Below are 25,356 nucleotides of genomic sequence, written 5' to 3' on the forward strand. Positions count from 1 at the left end.
TGGACAGGGAGGCCTGGCGTGCTGCGATTCATGGGGTCGAGAAGAGTCGGACATGACTGAGCGACTGATCTGATCTGATCTGATCTGGGAGCTAAGATCCCTCATGCCTTGTGGCCGGAAAACCAAAACATCAAAAAACGGAAGCAATGTAACAAATTCAATAAAGACTTTAAAAATGGTCCCCCCCCCCCACACAAAATAGGCTTAAGAAAAAAAGAGGATGAGAACAGAACAGCCTACAGTTGGATTCTCCATTTCATGCTCAAACATGGGGCTTCCCCAGTGACTCAGCAGATAAAGAATCCACCTGTAATGCAGGAGACAGAGAGACGTGGGTTTGATCCCTGGGTCAGGGAGATCCCCTGGAGGAGGAATTGGCAACCCATTCCAGTATTCTTACCAGGAGAATCCCATGGACAGAGGAGCCTGGGGGGCTACAGTCCATGGAGTCTCGAAAGAGTTGACACCACTGACCACGCATGGGGCCCAGGCCATCTCTCCAACTGTCTGGCTGAGGGCAGCCCTAAGTCTGCATTAGTGGCAGGTGCCTACTGCTGAGGCAGGCAGGAAATACCACGCAGCATCCGGCTGGGGTTTTAGGCACTGGTGATGCTCCTCACCGGTTCCCTTCTTGGGCCCTACTTGCCAGGAACGAGGTCACAGAAAATGCCATTGTTTTGGAAAAACCTCCCCACTCTGCAGCCCTCTGCCTGGGGCCATCTCCTTGGCCCAAGGTAGTTGCTTGCCCACAAAGGCTGCACTGTGTGACCCTCTGAGTGAGTTTTCATAAATCAGACAGCAAACATCCGAACCCTCAGGCGAAGTGGACTCAGTGCTTGTGCCAGAGGTGATGGGACAGGTGCGCGTCACCTGGCCAGGGAAGCGGGTGTGGGGGGCGTGCTATTTTTCAGTGGGCACAGCGAAGGGTGGATCAGCCAGCCAGACCCGGTAAATTGTTATTTACAGTTTCTGAGCCTTTAAAAGAGGAGCCTCCGCAGCATCGGCCCTGACTCCAGACCTGCTGCAGCATGATCACCCTGCTATTCCTGCTCGTGGTGGGAGCCCAGGCTCAGCACGAGTGGACCTACTCAGGTAAGGCCCACCCCAGGGGCAGTGCCCACTTCTCGAGGGTGAAGCCTGGTCAGTCAGGGGCGACCACGTGTGACAACTGTGTGCGGTGCTGTTGGGGGCTCTGCGTCTCAGGCTGGGGGAGACCTCGGTTAGGGAGAAGAGGACAAAGTTCTCCCCATGCTTTTCCACTCCTGGTGCTGGCTTGACAGCCCACTCAGTGCTTCTGACAGCAAAGCCATTTGCACTCTCTGTCTGTGTAGATAAAAAATAAAGTGGTTATACGGAGTGAAGTAAGTCAGAAAGAGAAAGACAAATACTGTATATTAACACACGTGTATGGTATCTAGAAAGATGGGACTGATGAACCTATCTGTAGGACAGCGAGGGGCTTCCCTGGTGGCTCAGGCGGTAAAGAATCTGCCTGCAATGATGGAGACCCAGGTTCGGTCCCTGGGTTGGGAAGATCCCCTGGAGAAAGGAATGGCTGCCCACTCCAGTATTCTTGCTTGGAGGATTCCATGGACAGAGGAGCCTGGCTGGCTATAGTCCATGGGGTCACAAAGAGTTGGACATGACTGAGCGACTATCACTTTCGCTTCAGTAGAGATGCCAGCATAGAGAACAGATTTGTGGACACAGGAAGGGGAAGAAGAGCGTGTGACGAATTGAGAGAAGAGCATGGAAACAAACACATTACCATAGGTAAAACACACTGCCAGTGGGGATTTCTGTATGACTCAGGGAGCTCAATCCAGTGCTCTGTGACAACCTAGAGGGGTGGGATAGCGTGATGGGAGGGCGGTTCAGGAAGGAGGTAACATATGAATGCACGGGTACTAAGTCGCTTCAGTCATGTCTGATTCATGGACTATAGCCCACCAGGCTCCTCCATTCATGGGATTCTCCAGGCAAGAATATTAGAGTGGACAGCCAGGCCTTCCTGCAGGGGATCTTCCCAACCCAGGAATCAAACCTGTGTCTTTTATGTCTCCTGCATTAGCAGGCAGGTTCTTTACTACTAGCATCACCTGAGAAGCCCAGATATATGTATACCTGTAGCTGATTCATGTTGATACATGGCAGAAACCAACACAGTATTGTAAAGCAATTATCCTCCAACAGGAAAAAAAAAAAGTGGTTGAAGCGAGCTCCTTGCAGTCCCACCGAGAATGTGTGGGGTTTGCAAGAACTTTCTTATTGGAAATTCCATGATACACAGTTTATCTAGAATGACTCAATGTGCCGAGAACCAAGTGACCACTACATGGCCTCCGGGCTGGTCTCTCTCCCTTGCCTAGCCCTGCTGAAGCCCCAGACTCACACCTTGAGCCCCACTTACAGGACATGAAGTGGAAAAAAAAAAACTCTGGTGTTTACCACAGGCCCACATGTGAGCCAAAGAGAGGAAGATTGTGGGGTTCAGATAAGAAATACCTCTTCTGCGTGGCAGGAGCAAAAGCACCTGCCTGGCCCTCCTCCTTTATGTCCTGGAGGGAGGCATGGGGCCCAAGAGGATGCTCACGGCTGCTGGAGTCAGGAGCAAGCAGGTTTTGAACCTGTTCTCTACACAGTCCACCCCGGCCTCAGATACTGGGGGGAGTGTCCACCTAGGGTGTCCTGTTAAGTCAAGGGCAGCAGAGTTAGGGACATCATGGGAAGGTTCAGGAAGTCTGGCAGCAGAGGGCAGGACAGCCAACTGACCAATCACTCTGTCTGACCCAGAGGATCCCTCCCTGGTTCAGCGCCATGAGACCCCAGGGTTTCTGCTTGGGCAGGCCCATAGATGCTGAGGGTGGTTGTAGGGTAAGGACAAGCGAGAATTCCCACAGTGCAGACTGTCCCTCTCAGCTCAGCACAGCCTGAGACTGTGGCCTTCTGGAAACACCAGGAGTACAGGAAAGCTACTGCAATTACCTCTTGGAAACACTTGAGAAACCCCCATGCTGGCAAAAAGCAATTTGGCCCATGAAGGGGCTGTGCTCAAGACGTTTGGCCTTGGGACTTCCCTGGGGTCCAGTGGTTAAGATTCTGCACTTCTAATGCAGAGAGCAGGGGTTCGATCCCTGGTCCCAAGACCTTAGATCCTGCATGCCAGGCACAGAGCAAAAAAAAAAAATTCTGACTTTGATGCTTGCATCTGCCTCTAGGAAAGACTTGCCTACAATTTGGTGTGTATTATTGAATAGTGAGGAGAGGAGGAGAAATAAAGAATTGACTTTTTATTGAACCAGGAAACTATAAGAGGCTCAGATATGATCATCTTTCTCAAAATAACCTGTGGATGACACAGCTGCCCAGTGAGGGGGAAAGAGAGCTGGAGTCCCTGTTGCAAATGGGTGAGACCAGACTCCTCAACTGTTTGCAGGCTGAATAACCCATTACAAAGACTTGCTTTTTTTTGTTTTTTGTTTTTTAATTTTTTGGCTGTCCACACAGTGTGTGGGATCTCAATTCCCAGTCCAGGTATCTAACTGTGGAAGTGCACAGTCTTAACCACTAGACTATCAGGGAATTCCTATGATGACTTGCTTTTATCACTCTTTTCTGTGATTAGTAACTACCTTTAAAAAGATGAATTTCCTTTCTTTGACATTTTTTCAACTAATTATTCTAGGTCATCCTTGAACCTGATGCTTCGTTTCTTGCCTTGAATCCACAGTGTAGGCACCCAGGTGGTCTTTACAATACTGGGAACCAGTGAAGAGGGGTTGGGAAAGAAAAGAGGTGGGAAGGTCCTGCCGGTAGGGTGTAGATGGGGCTTTGATAATGTTGAGGGCTGGGAAAGGAAACTGCCACTCAGAAGAAGTGAGGAAAAGCCCTTAAAAGTAACACAGGAAGGCCAAGGCCAAGGAGGCCTCAGGACCATTTATCATCTGTGTGCCAAGTTCCTTTAGTCAGGTCTGACTCTTTGTGACCTCATGAACTGTAGCCCACAGGCTCCTCTGTCCATGGGATTCTCCAGGCAAGAACACTGGAGTGGGTTGCCATGCCCTCCTTCAGGGGATCTTCCCAACCCAGGGATCGAACCTGTGTCTCTTTTATCTCCTGCATTGGCAGGCAGGTTCTTTACCACTAGCACCATATCCAGATCCCATATTCATCAGCTGACAGTCACTCAAAGGAAAAACCAAAGCTAGGTCTTAAAGATAGCCATTGCTTTCAAAATAATAAGCCATGTTCTCAGGGCCAGTGGTTGCAACAGAAAAATTAGGAACCAGCCCCGAAGCCCTCCAGGGTCTGTGAAGCTGATTTAGAAGCCCTTCCTGCCTCTTTGGGCTTCCCAGATAGCTCAGTGGTAAAGAATCCATTTGCCATTGCAGGAGATGCAGGTTTGATCCCTGGGTCAGGAAGATCCCCTGGAGAAGGAAATGGCAACCCACTCCAATATTCTTGCCTGGGAAATCCCAGGGACAGAGGAGCCTGGCAGGCTACAGTCCATGGGGTCACAAAAAGTTGGACACAACTGAACAACTGAACAACAACAACCCACCTCCTGGAGGCCCTGCTCTGCTTTCTGGAAGGCAGGCCTCCGGCCTTGATCTCAACCTCTGCCGGCCTCCCTGGCCAGGCCCTGCTGTGAGCTACCAGCTCTGGCCTCTATACTGGGTGAAGTGCCCACAGAGAGGGCCCGGCTGGGCAGCACCTCTCACTGTGACCCCCTTGGCTCTCTCCCATGTCAGAGGGGGTGCTGGATGAAAAACACTGGAGGCTGCAGTACCCGGACTGTGGGGGGACAAGACAGTCGCCCATTGACCTGAAGATGAAGAAAGTTCGGTACAACCCTTCCCTGAGGGCTCTGAACCTCACAGGCTACGGACTCCGGCAAGGGGAGTTCCCCATGACCAACAACGGCCACACGGGTAAGGATGGGTGACAGACCGGCTTCTGTCCCTGGGGGAAGCGGGCGGTGGGGGAGGCTGGCAGGGCTGCCCGGAGCTGGACACCAGAGCTGCCGAGTGTGGCCTGGGGGCTGCAGGTGTTGAGTCCTGGCACTTCATCCCGGGTCGTGCAGCAGCTGTCTGTAGACTCGGTTCCCCACTCACCCCTTCATTTCGCACTGGCCTCTCTCCAAGCCCACTCTGACCCAACCAGTGGAAATTCAGCAGACAGACAGGCAACGCAGCGAAGCTGCACGGCCCACTGTGTGTTCTGTTGATCTGTGCCCTGGTCTGATTGGCCACGTTTTCTATGTGTGAAGGTCAGACAGGAAAGGCTGGGTGTTGGGGCCCCCCTATTTTAGAAGCCCAGATTGGACACTTATAAAATCCAGCTATACCTTGGCACACATCTTTCTCATTTTCACCATGTGGGTTCATCTCCTCCAAGCCTCAAGACAAGCCCAGAGAGAGGTATTTTTTAGGCTGAAACCAGGGACTTTGAGAATCTAAGGGACTTCCAGTCATACAGTCTCTAATGGTCGAGCTGGACACAGTCCCCAGATGTCTGATTCCTCCACTGTGTCCTCCTTGGAAACATCCCTTTCTACTCCCATTACTGTCCATTTGCATAGGCTTATGGAGGGTAGGGTCATAGAACTCAGATTCCCTCTTTGCTCTATTGAGAAAATAAAACCCATTGCTCTTCATGTGGCTGGTGAAGGTAGCAGCCCTCAGATACCTATGATTTGGATCACCAACCTCCACAAATAATTCATGAAAGCGTCATTTTATCACGAATGTCAAGATCCTGCTTCCAACATCACTCTCTGAAGCATCTGGGAGGTTGGCAGAAGAGTGGGACCTTTTCAGACTGGCTTCTTTCCCCTGTGCTGTGCTGTGCTTTGTCCCTCAGTCGTGTCCAACTCTTTGCGACCCCATGGACTGCAGCCTGCCAGGCTCCTCTGTCCATGGGATTCTCCAGGCAAGAATACTGGAGTGGGTTGCCATGCCCTCCTCCAGGGGATCTTCCCAACCCAGGGATCTAACCGGGGTCTCCTGCATTGCAGGCAGATTCTTTGCCAGCTGAGTTACCAGGGAAGCCCTTCTTTCACCTAGTCATATGCATTGAAGGTTGCTCTGTGTCTTTTCACAACTTGATAGCTCCTTTCTTTTTTGGCATTGGATAATATTCCATTGTCTGGATGCACCAAAGTTCAGTTACCCATTCACCAACTTAAGGGCATCTTAGCTGCTTCCAAGATTTAGCAATAAGGATAAAGCTGCTATTAACATCAATGAACACCAATGTGTAGATGTTTGTGTGGACATAAGGTTTCCACTCATTTGGGAAAACAGCAAGGAGCACGATTGCTGGATTGTATGGTAAGAGTATGTTTAGTTTTGTAAGAAACTGCTCATCTCTCTTCCAAAGTGGCTGCACCGTGTTGCATTCCCACCAGCAATGCACGAGTGTTCCTCTTGCTCCACATCCTTGCCAGCATTTAGTGTTGTCAGTGTTCTGGATTTTGGTTATTCTCATAGGTGTATAGTGGCATCTCATGGTTGGTTTAATTTGTATTTCCTTGATGAACTGTGCTGTGGAGCATCTTTTCATATGTGTATTTGCCATCTGTGTATCTTCTTTGGGGAGGTATCTGTTATGGTCTTTGGGTTATCTGTCTTCTTATTGTTGAATTTTAAGGGTTCATTGTATATTTTGGGTGGCAGTTCTTTATCAGATGTGTCTTGTACAAATATTTCTTTCCAGTCTATGGCTTGTTGTCTACTTCTCTTGATGCTCTCTTTTCCAGAAGTTTTAAATTGTAATTGAGCCCAGCTTATCAATTCTTTCTTTCATGAATTGCGTCTTTGCTGTTGAATCTAAAAAGGTACCATACCCAAAGTTATCTGGATTTTCTCCCATGTTATCTTCTAAGAATTTTATAGTTTTGTACATTACATTTAGGTCTGTGATCTATTTTGCATTAATTTTGGTGAAGCGTATAAGGTCTTTATCTAGATTCGTTTTTTTTTTTTGCATGTGGATGTCTAGTTGTTCCAGCACCATTTGTTGAAGAGACTCTCTTTGCTCCATTGTATCACCTTTGCCATAGGCTTCCCTGGTGGCTTAGTGGTAAAGAATCCACCTGCCAATGCAGGAGATGAAGGTTCGATTCCTGGGTCAGGAAGATCCCCTGGAGAAGGAAATGAAAATCCACTCCAGTATTCTTGCTTGGGAAATCTCATGGACAGAGGAGCTGGGCAGGCTACAGTTCATGGGGCTCACAAAGAATCAGACACAACTCAGCAAGTAAAGAACAATAACAACATCACCTTTGCTACTTGGTTAAAGATCAGTTGAATATATTTATGGTGGTCTATTTCTGGGTTTTCTTTTCGGTTCACCGATCTATTTATATATTCTTCCACCAAGACCACACCGCATTGATTATTGTAGCTTTTTTTCCCCCTGGCCTTATAGAGAGGTGTGTGGGATCTTAGTTCACGACCAGGAATTGAACCCATGCCCCCTGCAGTGGAAGTGCAGAGTCCTAACCACTGAACCTCCAGGGAAGTCCCTACTGTAGCTTTTTAGTAAGCCTTTAAAAAAAAATTAATTTATTTATTTGGCTGGACTGGGTCTTAGTTGCTGCATGTGGGATCTAGTTCCCTGACTAGGGATCAAACCCGGGCTCCTAGATGGGGAGTATAGCATCTTAGCTACTGGAGCACCAGATGTCCCTACTGAAGCTCTACAGTAAGTCTTAAAGTTGGGCATCATTGGTGCTCCAACTTTATTCCCCTCCTTCAACACTGTGTCCGCTATCCTGGGCCTTTGGCTTCTCCATGTGAATGTCAGAATTAGTTTGTTGACATCTACAAGATAACCTATTGGGGTTTTGATTGGGACCACACTGAGTCTCTAGGTCACATTGAGAAGAACTGACATCTGGACAATAGTGAGTCTTCCTATCCAGGAATATGTACTACCTCTCCATTTTTTTAGTTATTCTGTGACTCCTTTCATCAGAATTTTTCAGTTTTCCTCATATAGATCTTGTATATAATTCATTAGCTTTATACCTAATTATTTACTTGGGAGGGAGTGCTAATGTAAATGATATTGTGGGGTTTTTGTGGCTTAAACCACAGAATCTTATTTTCTCACTGTTGTGGAGAGTAGAAGTCCAAGATCAAGCGTTGCAAGATTAGTTTCTTTTTCAAGGCCTTTCTCATTGATTTGCAGATGGTCAATGGGATTGTGTTCTTAATTTCAAATTCTGCTTTATATATCTATTTAATGTTTATATCCTTCCATTTTTATTATTAGATTAGAATACAGATATAAAATTACATTTTAACAAAAAGAAATAGAAAACACACTTGGATGTTGAGAGAAAGTGCTGCAAAAGTTTCTAAAGCTTATCTTCTTTTCCAAAAAATATTTATTTATTTATTTGGCTGCACCAGGTCTTGGTTGCAGCGTGCAAGATCTTCAGTTGCGGTTTGTGGGATCTACTTCCCAGACCAGGGATTGAACCCCGAGGTCCCCTGCACTGGGAGCATACACCACCAGGGAAGTCCTTCTAAAACTTGCTTTCAGTTTCTCTATTTTGTTGTAGACATGAGCACAGAAAATGCTCAGATCATGTGGTTTTTCTGGGCTGATAAGAATCTGGTTAAATTAGTTCCAAACAAAGAAGAGTAAGTTCTGGAAGTTAAATCAATTGTCAGAATCCGGAAGGTTCAGCAAATTGATTTTGGGGAGGACGGCTAGTTGGCCTCACCTTTTCAAAAGCACAGTGATAAGCCCAGAAGTGCTGCCATTTTTCAATCCGGCCTGTGCAATCCTGTTGATACAGCTTGAGAACTGAGACATTCTGTCTGCAGGGGATTGTGTTTCTGGGGAAACACGCTTATCGGGATCTCTGTTACGTCTTCTGTGGTACTAACTGTCTTCAGCTCTGCAGTCTCTGGACACAGAAAACCGAACACCTTCTTTGATAAACTCTTCCATTTTCCTCATGGGAGCACTGACTTTGAGGCAGGCCACATTGTAAGCACTAAACACAAAACACCTGTTCTGCCAAAGGGCATGTAAAACCTCAGAGGCCAGATTCCTGCCTTCTGGCATATTATGAAGCTGTCATCACAGCTTCCTGCTGCTTCTGGAAGGGAAGCAGGGGGCATTTGACAGATATCAAATTCCTAATTTGGGGTTTTTTTGGCCACACCTTGAGAAATGTGGAATCTAATAGCTTGACCAGGGATCCAACCCATGCCCCCTGCATGGGAAGTACAGAGTCTTAACCACTGGACCACCAGGGAAGTCCTCAAAGATCTCATATATGCTCGTTAAGAAATGTGCTTGCTTATAACTATCATCAATGACTTTAAATAGAAAAACCTTATTAACAAGACAGATGCTGACTGTCCCTTTCCAAGTCCCAAGTTATACTCTCATAGATATTTTTCTTGGTCACTTTTGGGGTCACTCTGCATGTCTCCCTTTTGCCTGACTCATTCCAAAATATAGAGATTTCTCTGAGGCCTGAGCCAGTGGAATAAACAAGACAGCTGTCTGACCAGAGTGACTTCCCTGTAGAAAGTCTGTAGGGCCCAAGGCATGAGTTAGCTAGAAGACTGAACCATTTTCCTGTCGGCAAGAACCTAACGTTTGAAACTGTTGATGATTACATCAAATTCAATCCCGTGCTGAGAGTCTGCGTGTTCCCTGACATGCCACAGAATTTGATCTCTTGTCTTCTGAAAACAAATTGAGGCCTGCAGTGATGATGTCCTGTCCAGGCCTGGTTCTGCCTGGACCTATGAACTGAGTGACTGCAAATCTTTCTACCTCCCTGGGTTGGCTCTTTGGTCCATAAAATAAAAGGACTTCTCTAGGGGTCCAGTAGTTAAGAATCGACCTGCAAATGCAGGGGACACAGGTTTGATCCCTGATCTGGGAAGATTCCACAAGCCACGGGACAGCTAAGCCCAAGCACCACAACTACTGAGCCTGTGCTCTAGAACCCAGGAGCTATAACTATTGAAGCCCACATGCCCTAGAGCCTGTGCTCCACAAGAGAAGCCACCATAATGAGAAGCTAGCACACCACAACTAGAGAAAGCCTGAGCAGCAATGAAGACCCAGAGCAGTTCAGCAACAAAAAAGGGTTGAAACCCTCAGGGATGCTCCCTTCTATGCAGCGGGATGGGTTGTTAGTTGGGCTGGTTCTAGAAGTCAACGTGGGATGAAGATTTTAACCACATCATGGAAAAGATAATGACCTCAATTCAGCCTTCCAGGGTATTCACCTCAGGTAGTAAAAGTAACGGAGAAGGCGATGGCACCCCACTCCAGTACTCTTGCCTGGAAAATCCCATGGACGGAGGAGCCTGGTAGGCTGCAGTCCATGGGGTCGCTAAGAGTTGGACATGACTGAGCGACTTCACTTTCACTTTCATGCATTGGAGAAAGAAATGGCAACCCACTCCAGTGTTCTTGCCTGGAGAATCCCAGGGACGGGGGAGCCTGATGGGCTGCCATCTATGGAGTCGCACAGAGTTGGACACAACTGAAGCAACTTAGCTTAGCAGTAAAAGTAATCAAAACAGTCCCAAGAGGCCCCACTTCCTGTTCCCTACCCTGTGGGCAAATTCCAAAATTGGCCACAGGTGAAGAGTGGAGGCTTCCACACTCACTAGCCCTATTTTTTCAGGGATAATCAGTTGGACCTGCCCTTTGGTGTCCTGCCCCTGACCTGCTGGTCCTGAGTGGGAAGGTGTGTGCCCTGGGACAAGTGCCTGTCCAGCCCAGCTCAGGGCCTGGTCCCCAACTGGCCCTGTGTGCCAGTGCCTCCTCTGCGGGGGTCACCCTGCCCATGGCAATCCAGGTCTGTCTATAGCACCAGCTTGCTCCAGGAGTGGGCAGGTGAGCAGGGTCGCTGCCTCACCTGCGGGCCTGCCCTGTCCCCGCCCGTCCGCACACTCCCTGCCCCTCGTCTTCTCTTCTAGTACAGATCAGCCTGCCATCCACCATGCGCATGACAACCTCCGACGGCACACAGTACTTAGCCAAGCAGATGCACTTCCACTGGGGCGGAGCATCCTCGGAGATCAGCGGCTCTGAGCACACTGTGGATGGGATGCGATACATAATTGAGGTACCTTCAGGCTCCTCTTTCTTTCAAACCCCATAGTCATGTTTGGGTTACTGTCTTTTTAAAAAATATTTATTTATTTATTGGCTGTCAAGGGTCTTTGCCACTGCGAGGCTTTTCTCCAGTCTGCCACCCCATGGACTGCAGCCCTCCACGCTCTTCTGTCCATGTGATTTCCCAGGCAAGAATATTGGAGTGGGTTGCTACTTCCTCCTGCAGGAGATCTTCCCAACCCAGGGATCAAACCCAGGTCTCCTGTGTTTGATCGGCAGGTGGATTCTTTACCACTGAGCCACCTGGGAAGCCCTGTTTTAAAAAGTATTTATTTATTTTATTTTTGACTGTCCAGATCTTCATTGCTGCTAGGCCTTTTCTCTAGTTGCAGTGGTTGGGCTTCTCACTGCGGTGGCTTCTTTTGTGGAGCACGACTGTAGAGCCTCAGACTTCCATAGTTGTGGCATGTGGGCTCAGTAATTGCAGCTCCCAGCTCTAGCGCATAGGCTCAGTTGTTGCGGAACAGAGGCTTAGTTTGCTCCTCAGCATGTGGGATCTTCTCAGATCAGGGATCAAACCCAGGTTTCCTGCATTGGAGGCAGATTCTTTACTACTGAACCACCAGGGAAGCCCGGTTTAATTTATTTTTAATTTATTATCACTATTATTTTTTGGTGGCTCTTGCTGCTTCTAGGCTTTCTCTAGTTCCAGTGAGTGGGGGCTACTCTCTGTCATGCTGCACAGGATTCTCATTGCGGTGGCTTCTCTTGTTGCGGAGCTCGGGCTCTCGGGTGTGCAGGCTTCAGCAGCTGTGCTGCACCGGCTGAGTTGCCCTTTGGCACGTGGGATCTTCCTGGACCAGGGATTGAACTGGTGTCCCCTGCATTGCAAAGCAGATTCTTAACCATTGGACTACCAGGGAAGCCCTACTTTTCTCACTAAAACAGCCAAAAACACTTTGTGCAGTAGTGAGTCAGGTCACCCTGAGGTTAAATTTATTTTTCATTCACTCACCACTAATCACTGCTCTGTGCTGGGGGTTCCAGATGGGTCCCCTCCTTCACGAAGTCAGCCCAAAGCAGGAGTATACAGCCCAGAGAGTGGGGCAAGCCCTCTTTAGTTTCAGCTGGATTTCTGTGTGGTAGATTTGCTGGTTTCCTCTCTTGCTTAGGATGGGTGCTTGCCAAGTCACTTTAGTCATGTCTGACTCTTTGCAACCCCATGGATCGTAGCCTGACAGGTTCCTCTATACATAGGATTTTCCAGGCAAGAATACTGGAGTGGGTTGCCATGCCCTCCTCCAGGGGATCTTCCCTGCCCAGGGATTGAACTTACGTATTTTAAGGCTCCTGCCTTGGCAAGCGGGTTCTTTACCACTAGTGCTACCTAGGAGGCTTCATAAGGAAAGCCTATTGGATTCTACTTCAAAACAGAGACCTGATGAGACACTACCTGAAAAGATGTGGCTAGTGAGGATTATTCGGAGAAGGCGATGGCACCCCACTCCAGTACTTTTGCCTGGAAAATCCCATGGACGGAGGAGCCTGGTGGGCTGTAGTCCATGGGGTCGCTAGAGTCGGACACGACTGAGCGACTTCACTTTCACTTTTCACTTTCATGCATTGGAGAAGGAAATGGCAACCCACTCCAGTGTTCTTGCCTGGAGAATCCCAGGGATGGGGGAGCCTGATGGGCTGCCATCTATGGGGTCGCACAGAGTCGGACACGACTGAAGCGACTTAGCAGCAGTAGCAGCAGCAGCAGCAGTGAGGATCATTACTGCTTCGGATGACCATGGATTTACAGTGGCCTCCTGAGGTAAGGGGGCATATGCCCACTCTAGGGAGACCTCAGGAGAACCTTGTGGCCTCATATGGTCTCCTGGAACTCTGCCAGCTTGTCTGCCTGGGAGAAGGTGTATTGCCATCTCCCCATAAGAGACACAGGTTTTATCCCTGGGTCAAGAAGATCCCCTGGAGGAGGGCATGGCAACCCACTCCAGTATTCTTGCCTGGAGAATCCCATGGACAGAGGAGCCTGGCAGGCTACCATCTGTGGTGTCACAGACAGTCAGACATGACTGAAGCAACTTAGCACACAGCACACGTAATCCCACTCATGTTCTTTGCATTCTTGGAGAATTTTCTGGTCTTTTTTTTTTTTAGCGTCAAAATTTTAATTTAAACTTGATTCACATATTTTATACATTATTCTTTTTATTGATATATATATATTACTGAAGTATAGCTGATTTACAATGTTTCAGGTGTACAGCAAGAAGATTCAGTTATACATATATACATATATTATTTTTCATATTATTTCCCATTATAGGTTATTACAAGATATTGACGGTAGTTCCCTGTGCTATACAGTAAACTTTTGTTGCTTGTTGTGTATCTGTTTTTTTAAAATTAGAAATCTAGCACTGATTCTTACTAAGCAAACAAGTGGTATACACTATTTTTTTTGTATTGAGTACAGGCTATGCAAATTAAGCTGTTTCAATAAATATTAGAAATGTTCATTACTTTGCAAATATAAAGGAAAATCAGCTAATACAAACAATACAAGCCTGCATGAACCAGAGCTTCTCCCCATGAACATTTCTCAGCCCTCTCCTCACGTCCTTCTCAGAACTTTCTGGTCTTAGATCTTGTAGCCCAGATGGAGGGAGATGGTGGTCAGCAGTGTTTGTTGGTCAAGCAGAGGCGCCAGATGAAGCATCTTTTTTTCATTTTCCTCCTTTCCTGAAAACCTGAAGCATTTGAAGATTATGGGAATTGCCCTTGACTTGCCCTGATAGCTCAGCCTGTAAAGAATCTGCCTGCAATGCAGGAGACCCTGGATTGATTTCTGGGTTGAGAAGATCCACTGGGGAAGGGATAGGCTATCTACTCCAGTATTCTTGGGCTTCCCTGGTGGCTCAGTTGGTAAAGAATCCACCTGCCATGCTGATGACCTCAGTTCAATCCCTGGGTTGGGAAGATCCCCTGGAGAAGGGAAAGGCTACTCACTCCAGAATTCTGGCCTGGAGAATTCCATGGACTGTGTAGCCCATGGGGTCGAAAAGAGTCAGACACAACTGAGCGACTTTCACTCCCTTTCTTGCTTCCACAGATTCATGTCGTCCACTACAATTCTAAATATGGCAGCTATGAGGAAGCCCAGAATGAGCCGGATGGTTTGGCTGTGCTGGCGGCCCTGGTTGAGGTAGGCTGAACCTACACACTCGAAATTATAAACTGGTGGCAAAACAAGGTGTTAAGTGTAGACAAACGCTTTTCCTACTTGTCTCTCCTTATGTAGTCCCGAGCTCACAGTTCTTGGAAACACTGACTTGATAAAAAATCTACTCTTTTAAAGAAAAATATTTGTCTACTTATCTGGTCTTAGTTGTGGCATGAAGGATCTTTGTCCCTTATTGCAGCATGCAGCATCTTTAATTGAGACATGTGGGATCTAGTTCCCTGATCAGGGATCAAACCTGGGCCCACTGTATTGGGAGTCTCAACCACCGGACCATCGGGGAAGTCCCTGAAAGACCTACTCTTTCCCCAGTCCTTGCTCACAGTTACTGAGGTGCCTCTGGGTCACCAACCTCAAGGACGTTGGATGATCTGGACAAGCTGAGTTAGAAGAGCTGATCCCAGAGGGGCTGACTTGATAGAAATTGGTCTGAGGACATGAGAAAGCCTGCACCCCAGTAGACAGAGGCCACATCTCTGCATTCCTCAGAAAGTCTGGAAGGTGGGACTTATGTCTAGGCAGCAAGAAATGGTCAGTGAATATGATCCCCTCCTAAAACAAGTATATTAGCTTCCCTGGTGGTTCAGCTGGTAAAGAAACCACCTGCCAATGCAGGAGACACAAGAGACATGGGTTCAACCCCTGGGTCAGGAAGATTGCCTGGAGAAGGAAATGACAACCATCTCTAGTATACTTGCCTGGAAAATTCCATGGACGGAGAAGCCTGGCAGGCTAAAGTCCATGGGGTCACAAAGAGCTGGACACGACTGAACACAGCACATCAAAAACAAGCATATCAGTGCTCTGGAAATGGACCAAAGACAGGAACAAGGTCAAGCACTTACGTATGATAAATGGTGAGAATTTTGAGTAAGAACAATGGAAGTTTGTGGGCTTCTTGCCTGGCATTCTTTCCATCTGCTAACTTGGTCAGTAAGTAATCCTAAAGGAAATCAAACCTGAATAGTCATTGGAAGGACTGATGCTGAAGCTGAGGCTCCAACACTTTGGCCGCTTGATAGGAAGAACTGATTCACTGTAAAAGACCTTGATGTTGGGAAAGATTGAAGACAGGAGGACAAGGGACAACAGAGGATAGGATGGTTGGATGGCATCACCGACTCAATGGACACGAGTATAAGCAGACTCCGGGAGATGGTGAAGGACAGGGGAGCCTGGCGTGCCGCAATCCATTGGGTTGCAAAGAGTCGGACACAACTTAGCAACTGAACAACAACAACTTGGTCAGCAAGGTAGTTTCATCAGGGCAGGTGAACAGGAAAACCAGCAGCTTCACTGCCTGGTACAGGGATTCATTAGATTTGAAGTAGGGACTGAAAACCCATGCCCGAGGGGCATTGCTGATAAAAGTAGCAAACAACAGAAAAGACAGAAAACAAGGAAAACTCGCAGCTTTGGGAGTCTGTCACATCCTAACTGAGGTGAGTGGCAAGCAGCAGGCCAATCAGAAGTCTAACTGGGAGATCCCGAAAATGAGAGAGCCATAGAGAGCTTGTATCGGCTTCCCAAGAAGGCCTGATGGAATGTGAAAGCTGAGTCTGACTTGGTAACTGGCTGACCTTTGAATGGGCTCCTGGGGTTTGAGCACAACCTCTACTAAAATCACTGAGTGACTGTAAAATTGTGCTGACCATAGATGGTCTAGGCTAAAAAAATAAAAATAAGACTTAAGACCTGAGCAGATTCATCAGCTGCTACACAGTACTATGGACACATATTCTACAGATAAAGCCCAGGCAAGTCACTGAATAGTTGCATGAACAACAACAAAAACTCCGCAGGATAGTTTTTAAAAATCAGAATTTAGATTAGCTACCATATATTATCTAAAATGTCTAGTAATCAAGGAAAAAGTTCAGCATGCAAATAGGAAAATGTGATCTGTATTTGAGAAAACGCTCAGTTGTGTCCAACTCTTTGCGACCCCATGGACTGTAGCCCTCCAGGCTCCTCTGTCCCTGGAATTTTCTAGGCAAAAATACTAGAATGGGTTGCCATGCCCTCCTCCAGGGGATCTTCCTGCCTGGGGATCAAACCCAAGTTTCTTGTGTCTCCTGCATTGGCAGGTGGATTGTTTACCACTGCGCCACCTGGGATACTCTCTAGCACAAACTGATGTAAGTTGCACATTGAAGTCACTAGAGCAACCATTAATAACTTAAAATGGTTAAATAGTACACTGAAAGTATTTGTTTAACATGAAAGGTAGCTAGAAGAACAGAGAAAGAGATGACACATTTAGAAAACAGATAAACGACAGTCAGAAATCCAAGGAAGGGGGTTGGGAGGAAAGAGGGGGAGGGATGTATGGGAGAGAGTAACATGGAAACTTACATTACCATATGTAAAATAGATAGCCAATTGGAATTTGCTGTATGACTCAGGGAACTCAAACTGGGGCTCTGTAACAATCTAGAGAGGTGGGGTGGGGACGAAGGTGGGAAGGAGGGTAAAGAGGGAGGGGACATATATATACCTATGGATGACTCATGTTGATGTTTGGCAGAAACCAACACAATTCTGTAAAGCAATTGTCCTTCAATTAAAAAATAAATTTAAGATTAGAAAAAGAAGAAATCCAAGAAAGTCTGAATTTTCACCCAGTGGAAGAATGGATCAGCATCCCTGACTGAAAAAAACCATTGTTCATAGACCTTTTTCACCAAAAGCAACTTTCCTGCCTTCTAAAAAGTAAACACTCATTCAAAAAATAGAGGATGTCGGAGGTCAGCATTGGAGCAGTTTTGCCTTGGACATCTGGCTCTCGTCCATCCAGTCAAAAGTCCTGAGGATGAAGAAGGGAGCACTTGAGACCAAGCCCCTGATCATAATGCATCTGGGGGCCTCCCTGGTGGTCCAGCAGTTAAGACCCTACACTTCCCCTACAGGGGATATGGGCTTGATCCCTGGTCAGGGAACTAAGATTCTGCATGCTGCGTGGCAGTGGCTAAAAACAAAACAAAAAACCCACAGTGAAGCTGACTGTGGCTGACAATGCCCAAAACAAGGTCACTGGGGATATTTTAACAGTGACTTTGGCCATTTCATGAGGATATCACCAGATACTGCAAAGAAGGTCTTTTTCCGGGAAACTGCCAAAGTGCTTCAGATCTTGTCTTTCTGGAAGAAACTGGTGAGCCAAGGCAGTTGGTGCAAAGAAGCGCCAGACTGTCTCCCCGGATGCCTCCTTGCCCTCATAGCTCTGCACCACCAGCCAGGATACCAAACAGCTGAATTAAGGGAGATAGTACCAGATGGAGGACCCACCTCCCTTAGGTTAACTGCTCCGTGTTTCCCCTGCAGGTAAAGGATTATGCTGAAAATACTTACTACAGCAACTTCATTTCTCACCTGGAGGACATCAGGTATGCAGGTAAGAGAAACCAACAGAAGGCGCACCAGGGCAGAGGAATGAGCCTGAGTGTGATGGGGACGGGGGGCAGGGAAGAGTCACGGGTGGGCAGGGTTGCAGATAAGCTTTCCAGGGGACACTTAGCTCCCTGTGCAAGGTCTCTGGCTCCAGCAGTTCCCGTGATTGGCTCACGCTGTACACACCTCTGGGAGACCCGTTCATAAACTACCTGTCGATTTCCACGACTGGGACGTCTGGATGGCCAGAGTTCCATGAATGAGGGATATTTTCAATTAAGTCGCCCTCACCTCTGGCCCCAGCTGGTCGTGATGATCCTAGTACTCAGACAGAGATGAGCTCCTTGACCTCTGGCCCCAGCTGGTCGTGATGATCCTAGTCCTCAGACAGAGATGAGCTCCTTGACCTCTGGCCCCAGCTGGTCGTGATGATCCTAGTCCTCAGACAGAGATGAGCTCCTGGGTTTCCAGTTGAGAAGAGTCTCAAGAGTGAAGCCTCTTGCCGTGGTGTCTGTGATGCAGACACAGGGCTGGCCTCCCTGCTCTCTGCCTCCGGAAGGCAGGGTTCTCGTCAGAGCATTTGCCCACTCCCATGATCAACTCTTGACTTTAAGCTGTTACCATGTCTGCTGCAGCCTTGGTTCTGGGCATCTCACTCTGCCCCATATACCGGTCTCCAGTTCCCTGACCTGAGTCCTCACCCTCTCCAGTGATCTCCTGACCTCCAAGTCATGGGCCTCCACGTTTTCACTACTAGTCACGCTTCTTGCCTCTCAGTTCTCTTTACCTGGCTTGGATGCCACAGACCATCATTCTGACACACCCATGCAAATGCCCTCCATCCCTCCACAAACTTACCTGATAAAGCCCTCCGCCAACTTCTACTTTCTCAGAGTCTGTAGCCAAACAGCCTATAGGGAATGTGCCTGAGAGAAACACAGATATTTCTAACTGGTATTACTTTCATTCCTAGCTAAAATATAAACAAGTACTAACACTGCTCAGAAATCCTAAAATACTCCTCTGGGCTTTTTCTTTTCCCCTCTCCACAATGATTGCATCACCTTTTCTCCTCTCTCCCGAAGCACCCCCTCCCTGGCCCCAGCTTCTCCCCTGACGGGATGCCTGACCTCCCACTTCATGGAGAAGGTAGCCAGTTACTCACTCATCTTCTTAACTTGGCAGTCCTGTGGTTAAGACTCCCAATTTCCACTGCAGGGAGCATGGGTTCAACCCCTGTTCAGGGAAGTAAGATCCTGCATGCCATGCAGTGCAACCAGAAAAAAAAAAAAAAAACTTAGAAATTTTTTGCCTGCTCATTGGGCTATGCACTACTAGACTTCACAGCCTTGGTTAAACAAACCTGTTTATGTATATATCACAAAGATATCCTCTTTGCCATTAAAAAAATGCAGAAGTGCTCAGGGAAAAAAGCAGAGTTCCTGCCTCGTGCAGCATCTTTCGTTGCAGCATGTGGGATCTAGTTCCCTGACCAGGGATCGAACCCAGACCCCCTGCATTGACAGCATGGAGTCTTAGCCACTGGACCACCAGGGAACTCCCATGAGTGTCCCCTGTCTATAGACAGGTGCATATCCCACCAGGGCCACCCAGCCAGAGGAGGTATTTGAGTGGGTTTCTCCCCAAAGTCTTTGCTCTTAACCCTTTCCAGGAAGCAGTACACTGGGTGATGTTTCCCAATGATCAGGTTCTAAGTTCTTCTGCTTAAATCAGGAGATTTAAAGATAGTGAGATATGAGCCAGAGCTGTCCTCTCAAGGGGCAGCAGTGGTCCCTGACTTTGCTTCTCATCCCCTCTATTAGGACAAAGCACAGTTCTGAGGGACCTTGACATTCAGGACATGCTACCTGGGGACCTCCGATACTACTACAGCTACTTGGGGTCACTCACCACTCCTCCCTGTACAGAAAACGTCCACTGGTTTGTGGTAGCAGATACTGTCAAGCTCTCTAAGACACAGGTAATGTACAAGATTGCTTTAATATCCAAGTCTCTCCTTTCCATGGCCTGATCAACAAGAGCGTTCCCCTAAATCTTATCTAATGCCAATACCTGGGCTCCTATAGTGTTTTCTATGTCCAGGGCTGTAGTGCCTCACATCTATCACCATGGGTGATCCTGCTAGTGCTGTGCTGTGGCAGAAACGGGCCAACAGGCTTCAGAGAATCCAAGAAATCTATAGGCAATGCAACAACAACAAAAAAACACTGGGACCTGATTCAAGTCATAGGAGAAAATTTGCATAGTGAAGGCAAATATTTATTGAGTGCCGCTCTCACCAGGTATTACATGTGCAAACTCCATGTCCTTATGGGGCTAATTCTTTTTTTTTTTTTTTTATGGGGCTACATTCTAATCTCATAAATGATTTTATGCAAGAAGGACAGCTTCAGATTTAGCCCTTTACCATCTAAAAATATCTGTAGCCCTTTGAGGGGAAGAGCTGTATCAACTGTCTTTTGTCCTTGAGCCTAGCACGGGCACATAATAAGTATTTGTTGAGTTAAATAAAGGACAAATGTTACTGAGGTTGCAAAGCAAACCTTCCGGGTTCCTCAGAAGTGAATATTTCTCTTTTTAAATTTTCCATTTCCCTATTTCAGGAAAAAGTGCAAAGACCCCTTATTCTTATACCAACATGTAAAAACATTGCCAACCAGGTTGAAAGTGCCCTGAGATACCTAACAAAAGTCAATGTTAGTTATCTACTAAAAATGCACCTTAAATTCAGATCTAGAAGAATTTCTACAAATAAAGTTATCTGAGATGAACTCAATTAAAAAAAAATCACAAAATACTAAGAAAAAGGCACTATGAGTGAGTATCAGCAGAATTAGACCTACAAAGATTTCAGATATTATAATTATCAGCCAATTAATATAAAGTATGTTTAATATTTGGAGAAGGCAATGGCACCCCACTCCAGTACTTTTGCCTAGAGAATCCCATGGGCAGAGGAGCCTGGTAGGCTGCAGACCATGGGCTCACTAGAGTTGGACATGACTGAGCGACTTCACTTTTACTTTTCACTTTCATGCATTGGAGAAGGAAATGGTAAAGAATGCATAATATCTATAATTAAACATATTTGATATGTTTAATATGTACAAGAGTTTGAAATACAAGGAAAGAACAAAGTATAAAAATGACCAAGTCAACTTGAAAAAAAGTAAATTGTTAATTTCTAGAAATGAAAAAATAGTAACCGAAATTAGTTATCCAACAAATGAGTTTAATAGCATGTAGGACAAGTTCAAGAAAGAATTAGTAAGCTGGAAGACAGAGCTGAGACAATTACGCGAAATGCAGCATAAAGAGAAAAAGAGGTAGAAATATGAAAAAATAGAGAGGTATAGAGAACATTCTAGAAAGACCTGAAAAATGTCAAGTTGAAATTATAGTGGGAGAAGAGAGATGGCATAGAGAAGAGGAATAATTTAAGAAATGTTGACTGAGGGTTTTTTTCCAGAGGGTTGAAAGTCACCATGTTATATAATAAGGAAGCCCAATGAGTCAATGAAAACAAAAAGAAGCCCACACTAAACACATCACAGTGAAGCCACAAGCTATCAAAGCAGAGAAGATTTAAATATCAGCCAAAGAGAAAAGACATATTTCATGAAAGACCTACGATTAGACGAGCGTTAATTCAATGCAGCAACAATGAAAGTCAGGAAGCAGTGCAACAACTTTTTCACAGCACTGAGAGAAATGAGTAGCTTACCTAGAGTTGTACAGCAGCAAAAATGTCTCTCAAGAATGTAGACAAGGGACTTCCCTGGCGGTCCAGTGGTTAAGACTCTGCCTGCCAGTGCAGGGGACACAGGTTCGATCCCTGGATTCGGAGGACCCCACACGCCTCAGAGCAATTCAACCTGTGTGCCACAACTACTGAGCCTGTGAACCTAGAGACTGTGCTCCGCAACAAGAGAAGCCACTGTACTGAGAAGCCCTCACACCACAACAAAGTGTAGCCCCCACTGGCCACAACTAGAGAAAGCCTGAGTGCAGCAGTTAAGACCCAGCACAGCAAAAATAAAAGAAAATGTAGACAAAAACAGGAATTTTCAGAAAAACAGAAATTGAGCTTGCTACTTGGTATGTCTCTGTTTACTTCTTTCTCTCTTTTCTGCTACCGGCTAAATACCTGTAGAAAAAGATGGAAAGATATTGTCAGAAGAATGACTGTGTGGATGAATGCCAAGGCACATAGTGCCCAGAACCGCTTCAGGACTTGAGATCTTCTTTATCAGAGTTATATAAATCCAAGCGCTGGTTCAACTGTTAACTAACTTAAAAAAAAAGTTACCCAGTGCCTCTCCTCTCATTAATTCCTTTCATGTTGCTGGCAGATTGAGAAGCTACAGAATTCCTTACTGAATCACCAGAACGAGACCATCCAAAATAATTACCGCAGCACTCAGCCCCTGAACCACAGAGTGGTAGAAGCCAACTTCGTGTCTCACCCTCATCAGGGTGAGTGATATCAACTCTCGTTTGTTCTTTGCCATGTGCGATGATAGTTTCCTGTTTTCCTCCTTCTCTGGGTGAACCCGTCTCTTCTGGCCACAGTGAGGGAAGGGGAGTCATCTAAGCCTCAGGGGGCACAGGTGGACCAATCAGAACGGGGCTTGGGTGAAGGGCATGACTCATTTTCCCAGTCCGGGCAGTGGTACTACTGAGTAGGACAGAGAGGGTGATGAGAACGAACCAGCTCCAGAATATCACCTAGTATTGGCCAGAGACAGTGGGAGAAGCAAGATGTCAGGAACATAAGATGCTCCCATAGAGTGTCGGCTCAAGTGAACCTCATCATATCCAACTCAGATATTTCCCCCACACTTCTATCTTGGTCTGCATTACAAATCCATCCTCAACTCCTCCCATAAATTCCCTCAAGGTGGAGTTAACTAGACCACATAATGCTTATTACCTTTTCTTGGGGATCAAACTGGGGATGGATTAGCCACCAAATGGCCTTTGAGCCTCACAGGTGGCTCAGTGGTAAAGAAACTGCCTGCCGGTAGAGGAGAAGCACAAGATGCAGATTAGATCCCTGGGTCAGGAAAATCCCCTGGAGGAGGAAACGGCAACCCACTCCAGTATCTTTGCCTGGGAAATCTCACAGACAGAGGAGCCTGGTGGGCTACAGTCCACGGGGTCACAAAGAGTTGGACACTTTTGGATGCACACAGGTGAAGCTGCAGATGCCAGGATGCTGGAAGCAGGCATAAGTGGTCCAGTTTCCCCGGACCTTCCAGTCCAGGAGGTGGGGCTTCAGCTGTGTTGGTTTGACTTACCTCATTTCTGTGGTCACAGGAATGTAAATATTCTGCAATTTCCCGTCTTTATTTTGTCCAGTTCTCTGTAAAGTGGTGGTGAACTACACACATTCCCTGAATTCACTGTCTTTACAGTATATTCCTATTAACCGTTCCTGACGACTTTATTGGAGTAGGAAATGGCAATCCACTCCAGTATTCTTGCCTGGAAAATTCCATGGATGCCTTTATATTCTTTAATAAATAGACCTGGTCTCCAGTCAGTATTACCCTATCTCCACATGTACCTTGCAAAAGTTAAAAATTTCCGTACATACTCCTCAGCACAATAAAGCTCCATTTATAGTTTTCTCCCCATCTCTCCTGGTTCATTTATTGTTTTCCATTGTATCAGTTTGCTCCTTTCATACAATACTAACAGGAAGAATGATACCAACTATAATTTTAATTTCCCCATATTATAATTTATACGATATTGTTGTTGTTCAGTCACTAAGTCATGTCCGACTCTTTGTGATCCCATGGATTGCAGCATGCCAGGCTTCCCTGTCCTTCACCATCTCCCACAGCCTGTTCAAACTTGTGCCCATTGAGTTAGTGATACCATCCAACCACCTCATCTGTCTCCACCTTCTCTTTCTGCCCTCAATCTTTCCCAGCATCAGGGTCTTTTCCAGTGAGTCGGCTCTTTTCATCAGGTGGCCGAAATATTGGATATTAACAGTCACAATTTCTTTTTCTAAAGGATGACACCCTCCTAAACAGGTCCAATCACTAGCAGACTAAACAAAGGGAGCTTAGACCCATTGATCTGTCTCCTTGTTCTAATTTTGCTATGCTCCCTGTTTAACATTTTATGCTATTCTTGCAACAAGCACAGATTGTATCATTCTCCTTAGGCCACTTCTCAAATGCTCTTTCCATTGAAGCAGGGCAGGACTGTCATCCCAATGTACCCTCATGAGCGACCTCAGAGGTTCTAATAACCACCTCTTAGTCCAGAATGTCCCATCTTGCAGTATGTCATTTTGGCCCTCACTTCTGAGACTTGCTATTTAGGAGGAGTACACGAATTCCCAGGCTTCTCTGGTGGCTCAGTAGTAAAGAATCCTCCTGCCAATGCAGGAGACTTGGGTTCCATCCCTGGTTTGGGAAGATCCCTGGAGAAGGAAATGGCACCCTGATCCAGTACTCTTGCCTGGAAAATCCCAGGCACAGAGGAGCCTGGCAGGTTACAGTCCATGGGGTCACAAAGAGTCGGACATGACTTAGCAACTAATGACAGCGATAACAATAGCAACAACATACCAACTCCCAGGAGGTAGGAAGAGGGCTTCCTCCCAACCCCAGCCAAGGGATCTGAACAATGCCCTTCCTTTACTGAGAAGAGAACAGAGAATTGGGCATCATCTCACTCCAACTTTACTCAGACCCAGACTTCTATGTTGGAGAAGGCAATGGCACCCCACTCCAGTACTCTTGCCTGGAAAAATCCCATGGACGGAGGAGCCTGGTAGGCTGCAGTCCATGGGGTCGCTAAGTCTGGCATGACTGAGCGACTTCACTTTCACTTTTCACTTTCATGCATTGGAGAAGGAAATGGCAACCCACTCCAGTGTTCTTGCCTGGAGAATCCCAGGGACAGAGGAGCCTGGTGGGCTGCCATCTATGGGGTCACGAAGAGTCGGACATGACTGAAGCGACTTAGCAGCAGACTTCTATGTAGCAACCCAACTGTACAATCCACATGATATTTCATAGTTCTATAGTATCCATATCAGATCGGTTAATATGATCAACTCATCAGAGATGAATGACCTGAGAAACAAAGATCAGTTATAAACACAGGAGAATAGCAAAATCAGCCCTCTTGCAACTTATTTGTTAGAAAACACCTATGTATTCTAAGGTAAAGGCTACTGAGCTTCACATGAAAACCAAGGGTCAAGGGTTGAGCCATCTTCGACATGTCACCCCTTGGATTCTGGCAGCTTACAAGCCTAAATTCAGACATAGCAAGGATGCCTGAAGCCAATGGGATGGGAACATGGCAGGCATATGAAAGAATCAAAAATATTTCTCCTAAATATACATGTAGGGAGTGGTATCTGGCTGTCCTGTGTCCCCTGTTTTCCTGAATCTCTTCAAAGTTCTGACTTTTTCCTGTTAACTCTTCTTTTTATAGAATACACTTTAGGCTCCAAGCTCCACTTTTATCTAAACAACATTGACCAAAACCTTGAGTACCTGAGAAGATTTATTGAACAGAAGATAACAAAGAGGAAAAAAGAAAAGTATTGGCCTTGA

The 25,356-nt window shown here is 46.5% G+C and overlaps 1 protein-coding gene across 1 annotated transcript; it reads left to right on the plus strand.

Annotated features, from left to right (window-relative positions):
• The first annotated feature begins 1,028 nt into the window (after positions 1-1,028).
• On the plus strand, positions 1,029-25,356 carry CA6 (carbonic anhydrase 6). Its single transcript, XM_005892701.3, has 8 exons — positions 1,029-1,092; positions 4,752-4,931; positions 10,968-11,116; positions 14,228-14,320; positions 17,681-17,750; positions 19,570-19,727; positions 22,120-22,243; positions 25,235-25,356. The coding sequence occupies exons 1-8, from the start codon at positions 1,029-1,031 to the stop codon at positions 25,354-25,356; spliced, it is 960 nt and encodes a 319-aa protein (XP_005892763.2).

The sequence above is a fragment of the Bos mutus genome, chromosome 16, assembly GCF_027580195.1.
Source record: "Bos mutus isolate GX-2022 chromosome 16, NWIPB_WYAK_1.1, whole genome shotgun sequence".
NCBI lineage: Eukaryota > Metazoa > Chordata > Mammalia > Artiodactyla > Bovidae > Bos > Bos mutus.

Excerpts from the sequence above, each read along its gene's own strand:
- CA6 (XM_005892701.3), top strand. The coding sequence starts at position 1,029 with ATGATCACCCTGCTATTCCTGCTCGTGGTGGGAGCCCAGGCTCAGCAC. Across the intron at positions 4,932-10,967 it reads GACCAACAACGGCCACACGG|TACAGATCAGCCTGCCATCC; the intron begins GTAAGGATGGGT and ends CTTCTCTTCTAG. Across the intron at positions 17,751-19,569 it reads GGAGGACATCAGGTATGCAG|GACAAAGCACAGTTCTGAGG; the intron begins GTAAGAGAAACC and ends CCCCTCTATTAG.